Source organism: Topomyia yanbarensis, chromosome 3, assembly GCF_030247195.1.
Source record: "Topomyia yanbarensis strain Yona2022 chromosome 3, ASM3024719v1, whole genome shotgun sequence".
NCBI classification, from domain to species: Eukaryota; Metazoa; Arthropoda; class Insecta; order Diptera; family Culicidae; genus Topomyia; species Topomyia yanbarensis.
In genome coordinates this window covers 10056815-10066291 of record NC_080672.1, presented here as the reverse complement: position 1 = coordinate 10066291, position 9477 = coordinate 10056815, and the positions used below count along the sequence as shown (strand labels likewise).

General features: G+C 38.2%; 1 protein-coding gene across 1 annotated transcript; it reads left to right on the top strand.

Annotated features, from left to right (window-relative positions):
• The first annotated feature begins 1236 nt into the window (after positions 1 to 1236).
• On the top strand, positions 1237 to 4229 carry LOC131688872 (zinc finger protein OZF-like). The gene is made up of 2 exons (XM_058973462.1): positions 1237 to 1502; positions 1814 to 4229. The coding sequence occupies exons 1-2, from the start codon at positions 1393 to 1395 to the stop codon at positions 3327 to 3329; spliced, it is 1626 nt and encodes a 541-aa protein (XP_058829445.1). The 5' UTR covers positions 1237 to 1392; the 3' UTR covers positions 3330 to 4229.
• The last annotated feature ends 5248 nt before the right edge of the window (positions 4230 to 9477 follow it).

Genomic DNA, 9477 nt, shown 5'->3' with positions numbered 1-9477 from the left:
AGTAGCTTGCGAAGCGCTGGTGAAAAAAAAAACAATTTTTAGAATGAAACGACGCTGTACCCAAAAAAAAATTCTGTTGCAAGTTATCTAGGAGGAGGGCAGAAAATTCCACTGTAAAGCAGATGAGAATTGCGAATGTAAGCAAGCACCGCTTATACTCGAAAATTTCAAGAGGAACATTTTTAAAATGCACCCTGCTGTCTACGCAGTAATGTAATACCAGCACCGCCAAACAAGAAAACCGAACCGCGGAACCGTAACATGGATTGCTTGAAAAAATTGTTAATTATACAATTTTCATGTATGTCATGTACAAGCATGCATTTGCCCAGAAATAACTTCATAAAACGTTTCCCTGCATATAATAACATCAATTTCAAGTGGATTCTAGTGCAATATACTTTCCAATAATGATTATAGTGTACATTTGCAGTATAAAGTTGACCTAACCCAACTGGAGAATACAATCTCTCATTCATTTGTGAACTAAAATTTGATTCACTTGTGAATGTTTACAATACAATCCTGCGATTCAATGCGCGAATAAAGAACCCCAATCTTCTTCATTCAACATAGTACGTGTCATTCTTTTACCTGGCTCACTTCTTCAGAAGTTCATCTCTACCTACGTTCAATTGTATTCATTTGGAGAGTTTTCGTCGGATCGTGAATGAACGACTGGCTACTGTCAAAGCAATGAACGGATTCGCCAAGAATCATGCGAATGAATGATAATTTCCATCCCTGCTAGCTGTTGTCAGCTTGATTGTCATTTGGTACGAGATTTTGACATCCGGCTGCTTTCTAGTTGGACATGCGGAGGTTCAAGTAAAAAGCGATTGATTTAAAAAGTACCTAACCAACTGATCAGGACTGTTCTAAGTGAACTGGAATACACATTTAAAATCGTCTTGACGGAAATTGTTTCCCTTCAATTTTTGGTAGATATATTCAATTTCCCATAAAGTACCAGTAATATTGGTCTAATCTACGTAGTGTTGTGTTAGCTGGAGATTAAGGATAAATGGGATGAAATTTATGAAAAGTGAGCTTAAATCTGGAGGAATATTTCACATACTCTCTCTCATTTCGTAAGCGTATTCTAAAAACAAAGTTTTCATTTGAATAGTCAAAAGTTCTATGTCGGAATTCCACGTATCTGGCATCTCTGTTCTAACCCTGTATAACGCTTTTAGAATGAAACGCTTCGATTTTTCTCAGTGCAGTGGAGTTTGTTTACATTTGTCAAGCGCAATATTATTTTTTAGTTAAGGTCATCAGGTTCATAATCAAAAACCAAATTCTTGGACAAAGCCAAGAAAAACGAGTTGTTGTAAATTTATTTAACAAGTAAAAAGAGTGACAAAGTTTAAGAACAGTTTCCAATTTACAATGGAGCTTGGCAACGAATTTTCTGTCCAAATTACGACAGTGAAGGAAAGTACCGAAACCACCAGCGATACTCTATGTGAATCCACCGAATCCACGAATCCGCTTAATAGGTATGGTGTGTTATCTGTTATAGTTTTGTAATTATCATCAGGTTCACAACTATGAAAAGTTCAGTGGATCAACCGGTTGATTATTATCGAGATCGCACTATTATATCGATAACGCAAAATATAAAGAACAATTCGACACCTGTTTTTTAGATTGACGTATAGGGTGTTGTGCCTATTATAGGAGTAGAACCTATTTCCCCCACGACGTTCAAAACTGATCTACAACACAAGCTTGACGAATAATATCTACTGTGGAATCATTGTAAAAATCATGTTTCAAAAAAGCAATTTATCTTTTTTTTCTATTGCAGCCTTGGTACTGACAGCAACATTTCTACGTCGGCGAGTTCACGGTCAGACTGGAAGCATCATACAAGCATGCCTAGGAAGCAGCGGAAGCGAACAGACTGTGAGGTATGTGGCAAAGAAATGCTTCAGAAACAGCTCAAGCGACACCTTGCTACCCACTCTGGTGAGCGGCCGTACAAATGTGACATCTGCGACAAATTATTCACTCGGCGGGACGGCCTAGTTTCACATAAACTTATTCACACGAGTAGTCTACCGCATAAGTGCGATGTGTGTGACAAAGTGTTCCTTCTAAAGGAGAGCCTGCGGCGGCATATGTTTGTCCATACTGAGGGACGAGCACCCAAGCAACTTGGTAAATCGACCTCGGACATGCTGTGGAATGAGTGTGAAATATGCGGCAAAAAATTCCACCAAAAATATTACCTGCAGCAACATCTGTTAACCCACACTGGCGAGGAACCTTATAAATGTGATATATGTGGCAAAGCATTTATTCAAAAAAATAACCTTCATAAACACGTCTTAACCCACACTAACGAGCGGCCATATAAATGTAAAATATGTGACCAGGTATTCAATCAAAAGATTACCCTGCAACGACACGAGTTCACGCACACTGGCGAGCGTCCAAACAAATGTGAAATATGTGGCAAACTATTTATTCAAAAGTCGAACCTGCAGCGCCATTTGATCACCCACACTGGCGAGCGCCCGTACAAATGTAGAATATGTGACAAAATGTTTGCCAACCGCGATTCCTTAGTTGAACATAAACTTATTCACAGTGTTGATCGTCCGCATAAATGTGACATGTGTGGCAAACAATTCATGTTGAAGAGTCGCCTAAAGCTACACGTTTTAGCCCACACTAGTGAGCGGCCGTACAAATGTGATATATGTGGCAAAGCATTTAAAAGGCAGAGTAACTTGAACGCGCACAGAGTCATTCACGATAGTGACCAACCGCACAAGTGCGAGATATGTGGCAAAAATTTCCCTCGCAAGCATGCCCTGAAGCTACACGTCTACACTCATACAGGTGGGTACCCATGCAAATGTGATGTATGTGGCAGAGCATTTTACCAGCAGTATCACTTGACTTTGCACAAACTCACTCACAGTAGTGAAGTGCCGCATAGCTGTGAAGTATGTGGAAAAAAGTTCCTTCAGAAGGGTGAGCTGCAGCTACACAGAATTACTCACACTGACAAGCGGTCATATAATTGTGAAATATGTGGCAAATTATTCATACAAAAAACTAAAATGCAACAACACATGATCACCCACACTGGTGAGCACCCGAACAAATGTGATATTTGTGGTAAAACATATAAACAGCAGCATGACTTGAACTTGCACAGACTTACTACTCATAATAGTGAGCAGTCGCATAAGTGCGACATATGTGACAAAAAATACCGCCACAAAACTTCACTGCGGCGACACGTTGCAACTCACACTGGCAAGTGTTCATCAGAGGATACAATATGTGAATTTACAACCGCACCAGTGTGATTTATGTGGAAGAGAATTTCAGCGACAGAACCGGTGTATTGTTCCCAGGCTTAAATACGAGCCGTCGCGTACCCCCGTCGTACAAGGAAACGGAAGCGCTTGTTTTGCGCCAACGATGGAGAAAAACGTACAGAGGTTAACTGAAGATTGTTTTAAGCTCGTCTATGGAACATTCAGAACTGCAGATGAATTTTGCAGTAGAAATTGATTACTGTAGATGATGGGTATTTGAGAATTGTCATAGAATCTACATCTCTTCTGCTGCCGACATCGCAGGAGTAGCCCTCGCACAGCTAGCCACGAGTGGCGAGCTATTTTAGCAATACAAAAATCGATTAGAATACATGAGGGGCCCTATTCTCAAAGTCGCGTCACCCGGTGATTAGCAGGAAATTACCTTCTAGCAGTCTTCCCATGAACATCGATAAGTTTGAACCTGTGTACAAAATTTCGTGCACGCGTTCAACCTCAAACTTGCTTTGCCTTTGTGTACAGGGTCGCCTCGAACACCGAACCCAAGCGAACGATGTGCGAACTTAGGTTTAAACACCGTGTGCGTACACAAGAAAGGCACACACAAAACAGAATGAGGCAACACTAGTGATGATGAGTGATAGAAAGAGAAAACTAGTATCAAGAACCTGTGTGTACGAACACCGCTTACGTACATGGGGTTCGGTTGTGCAGACGAACATGTGCACGTGTTTTGGTACGCATTAGCGCGTTCGAGTTTGCACACGAAATGTGAGTTTAAGATGAGCACTGAACTAGAGCGAACATGGTGTTCGATGTTCATTTGGGAAGTCTGCCTTCTAGTCACTAGGTGACGTAACTGAGAATAGGGCCCGAGGCATCTTTGTTTTATCTATTTGGCGGAATAAAATTGAAAATATTTGTTATTACAGAAAAATGTTTCCCTATTCAATTTTACAATGGTGTCCTTGTTTCGTATCACAGCCTCACTACGTGACCTCTGACAGACTAAACACTTGTACTAATCTAAATAGTTTTGAAAACGTTTAAGTATTCAAAAAGTATAAATGTGTCCAACTAGTAGGCAAAAAGTTGTTCTTCGCTTACTTTTTTTTTTTTTGATTTTTGTGTCACTACCCCCAATTTGGTGCTGATTTGGCCTTATCTAATTGGTAAAACTAAAAAAAACCTTGCATTATTTCCTCACCAAACATTTTCAAATGCATGCTCGCTGCAGTAACTGAGATTCATTCAACCCGTGTTGATGATAGTTATTTTTCGGTACACCCAGAAAACATCAAATTGGGGCACCATAAACTGGTATGTGCCGTAAGCACTAGAAGAATTGCTTATGCCAAACGACGTAAATGAACCATACCGAGATTTTCTTCGTGGGTTATACGTTTTTAATATCGGTCTTTGATATGATCATTTCTGAAAGTAGTTCAAATTAGCCATACTTTTACGTGTCATAATGACGGCCCACATCGTTCAACCAATATCGTACTAGTTATTCTTCAGGATAACTATATCGAACCAGCTCGTGATTGGATAAAATTGACATCAACACGCGTTAGATTTGGAAACTAACTTATATCATGATTAAATGGTTTGGAAATTTTGGTTTATAGCAACATTTGTTTACTGTATAACTATTTTTTTATTTTTATCGAATTTTCGACTTGTTATTTGAAAATCATCTATAATGGTAGTAGCTACCACGGCCTGTTTATTCATTCTGCTTAGAGGGTATCCAGTTTTTACGTGCCATAATGGCGGTCTAAATTGTTCAGTTCGTAATACGTTTAATGGCCTCTTTTTGACAATAATCGTTGACGTCAAGCGCCCAGTGAGATTAAGTCATCCTACGTTAGTCCAATGCGTTGGATGTTTATTCAATGAACGCCCGCCATCTTCAACTGGGCGATGCTGTCAAGCTGGCGTAAACGATTATTGTCAAAAAAGGGAAATTAAACATATTACGAACTGAACAATTTAGATCGCCATTATGGCACGTAAAAAGCTGAATATAAACGACAACTAGATAATGGGAAATAAGCTTTCGGTTCTAAAACATTTCAAAAATCGAGTCAAAAATAACTTCGACTCTTCTATGAAATCTAAACTAAACCTAATCGTACGGAATTGGTTCATGTAGGTTTACTGTGCCCTAATTCATCTTAGCACCTCTGTTCATCCCACCCATTTGAACACATTAGTGAGAGCAGTGTCTTCTATCTCTATTCAACGCATTAGCTCAAATGGTAGGATGAATAAGGGTGCGTTGTACTCGACTTTTCGCTTCGCTCTAACGCGAGTATTTTACATTTTCCAAGCCAGATTTTTTATTGATCTGCTTCCTCAGAACGAAGCAAAGATGTTGATATCTATTTAAGCGCAATCCAATCAGTATAAGTCGAGTTATCAGCGAAATAGTGTAACATCGTGACTAAGGAGATGAATAAGGGCACGTCTACCCTATATAATTTTAACCCATTATATCCTAGCGTATGAAATTTCATTTTTTGTAATTTTATTTACATTTTTGAACCGTCCATAGTAGGGACAAATGGCGGCTGAAAAGTAAGCAATACATTTAGTAAGATTGTATTGTTGGAGTTCGTTCTAATAATTCCATTATGTGACAAAACGTTCCCACAGGTATAAAAGAAGTGTTGTCTATCAGAAAATCCGAAGAAATATGTGAAACAACTTGAAATTTGTTGTTTTTATTTAATCGTACGAAATTTTTTGCACGAGATATTTTCATTCTCAAAACCATTTTAAGGTGAAGATATGTAGAAGCCAGGAAAATTTTATGTAGTATTAGTACATTTACATTTTCTCCATACAGTGATGGTGTTTGTTTAAAGAGACTGGATGTTACCACTACTGTTGTAGAAATAAACTGTCAAAGTTTGTTGTGAATTGTAAAATGATCAATTCACTTATAAGAATGCAACCGATTTAACTTGTACGCTATTCATTTTTGTGTTGTTCGTGAATCTGATTTGAATTTATTCACTGTAGTAATTCTTTCGCATTTCGAGGACGCAATAAAGAGGTTATCAAGCGGCGCATATCACTGCTAGCACTGGTCTAATATTACTCGCTCTTCTGTTATATGGGTCATTCCGCACGAAGTGATCAAGGCACATGTAATCGACCTACACAGATTTGAACCAATTTTGGTGGAGTAATCTAGGGCCAATATATAAAAATCGAAAATTTTGCTTCAATTGAACCACCCCATGGGACATCAGAATACCAGACCCTATCTCAACCCTAGAACTGTTTCTTGGGGTATTTTCGCACCCTAACGCAAATAAGGTAACAAGATTATGAAAAAAACTCTTCTTACGAATACAACGCAATATAACAATCAAGTTGGCATTCGCAGAAACCATCAGGCTTTCCACAAGTATGCAAACATGCATACTCTTTTCTATCAAAATTAATGTTCATTATTTTACAGCCAAGAGTGTCATTAACTAGTTGATTAATTTAATGCAACAATATACATATATTAAAAAAACAAAATGCTTGGGCGATGAAATAAATTAACAAGCGAGCGATCTTTAATTTTGTTGCTTCTAAAGATATGGGAGCAAGAACCCAGTGAATGACATCTTGCCTCCAGACACCGAATGCCATGACTTCCATATATCTCCCGAAGCCAAAACATCCTTCCATTTCTGCTCCGGAATTGATCTGTTTCGAATTTCGCGGACGATAGCGCTTCTTTTTTGTCGATAGAGGCATTTCGTTTGATTGCAATACTTGAACTGAATGTTTACTTTTTGCAGCTCCAGCTATTCTTACAGTGTTGCGGATGGCTTGGAGCGCAAGTTTTACTCGAGATTAATATTCTCGAAACATGCGTTATTATTTCTTTACAAACATTTGTTACATAACTAACTCGAAAATAAAGTAATTTTGCTTTGTTGGAATTGGTTGACTGATGCACCATAAGTCAAAATAAAAATATCTAGAGAAACTTTTAAACAATTTCTTTAAATCAGTTTTGGCACCACTTTCAAACAAGTTGGGTGGTTTTACCAATACTAGTTCCCGTCGCGATTGTTTACATTGCGGAAAATTAAAAACTGAACTAAAAATTTAAACGCACAAATGCGAGTTTTCCGGCGTTTTTCGATAGTAATTTACACATTAGAAGAATGTTTCGAGTTTCGTGAACAATCGATTAAAGTTTCGTTGGTGCGTTTTGACGCGAAATGTGAAAAAAGTGTGTTTGAAAAAGTGTAGTAGATTTGAGACGAAACTAATAATATGAATCTAAGAAGAAACTCCAACTGATACTTGTCGTATTCACTACAATACTTTTGCACAAATCAAGTGCTATAGTTATTATTTTGCAAAAAACTCAATTGCAATCGGTAGTGGAATATACTATCTTCCTTGAGTAGCAGTTTGGTGACAATCTTGCAAGGTTAGTGTATTGAAAAATGTATTTTCACTTTGGTTGGTGCCTGATGCAGGGTTAGGCAGGGGCAGGAGGGAGGAAGGGGGGTAGCCTAGCTTCCTTGTATAATGTCCTTAAGCGGCGATTTTATTTTTCCCATAATCTTTTTGATGGATCCATTTTTTTATGGAATTGAAGATATCACTGCATTTGGCTCACTTTTTGAAACCCCTGGGATATAATGGGTTAATCTAAACAAATTGAGGGCAAACCAAAAAATACAGATCCTGTGAACAGCTGATCAGCCAAGTAAACGAAGAGCGCAGCAAATGTCATTCCTCGGCCAGATGGATCAACTATGATCTTAGCCTGACACCACAAAGGAAAAAAATGTCATTCCGGTAGAGCAGGGGAGCAGGGCATCGTAAAATGCCGCTATGTAACGCAGCGTGTACTGATTCATTCCGGTTGAGCTGGGGCCAGGGCTACCACATATACAGATTATTCTGTATTTTACAGCTTTTTCTAGATAGGTTCTGTATATACAAATTACAGATTTTTGGCTAAAAAACAGATTTTCAGTGTAGATTTCGAATAACACTTGAAAGGCACCCTATACAGTTCAGATCTCAAGAAACCAGTAAGTTGTGGAATAAAAGTGCCAAATTTCGATATCATTTGGCCTGTGCTAAGCCAAAGAGAACCAAGCGCCATTTTGAGGTATATGCTCTAAAATCGCTATAGCATCCAATGTAACACTAGGAACTCCAATATATTTTATTTTTTGGGAACTCAAATAGCTAACGAAAGCAAGTAAGTGTTCTTTAACTTTTATGTGAATGTGGTTAGCGAAAAATGAATTTTGGCGCAAAAATACAAGAAAAAAAATTATGGCGCTCTGTTCGGTTTGGCTTAACGCAGGCCATTTGGTCGGTGTTAAGTCAGACCGGACTAAGTTGCAAAACATCAAAAAATGAGATAATGGTAGCACTGGTTAAAACATTTCGTCAGCAACATTCGATCTTTGCCAGATTTGAAATATGTAACAATAAACAAGAATTATGGCAAAATTAATTTCCAATCATAATGTAAATGATGCTGCGATTCAAACTTTGAACTCGTGTTTCTCGAAATCAACATTTCTCGACAAACATATGATTACGGCCTAAAAGCCAACTGTCAAAATCCACTTTGATTGGAAATTCCAGACAAACTGTTACTAGTCGAACACAGTTCACAACAGTTTTTGAAAGAGAAAACTTTTCTCTTTCGTATACTACCAACATCTGTGAATGGCGTGTAACGGTTTGTCCGGAATTTCGATTCAAAGTGGATTTTGACAGTTGGCTTTTAGGCCGTAATCATATGTTTGTCGAGATTTTGTCACTTAGTCCGGTCTGACTTAACACCGACCATTTGTTATCCAGATAAATATTAATTATTTTTCATTGCCAAATATTATTTTTTGGGAAGCTAACTAGAATTTTTGAATACAGATTTTCGATACAGAATTTTTCTCCCGCGATGCAGATTTCCAGATTCACGAAAAAATACAGATTTCAATGTGGCAACCCTGGCTGGGATTCGGAATGTAACGCTATGTAACACTGCGTGTTCTGCTACATACGCGAATGTCAGTTTCCTGTGAGGTCGCTGAACTCGCTGAAATAAACAAACTGGTCTCCCGAAAGTTGGTCATTAACAATATTAAAGGTCTCACGACTGAAAATAATAATGCACAAATCGACATAG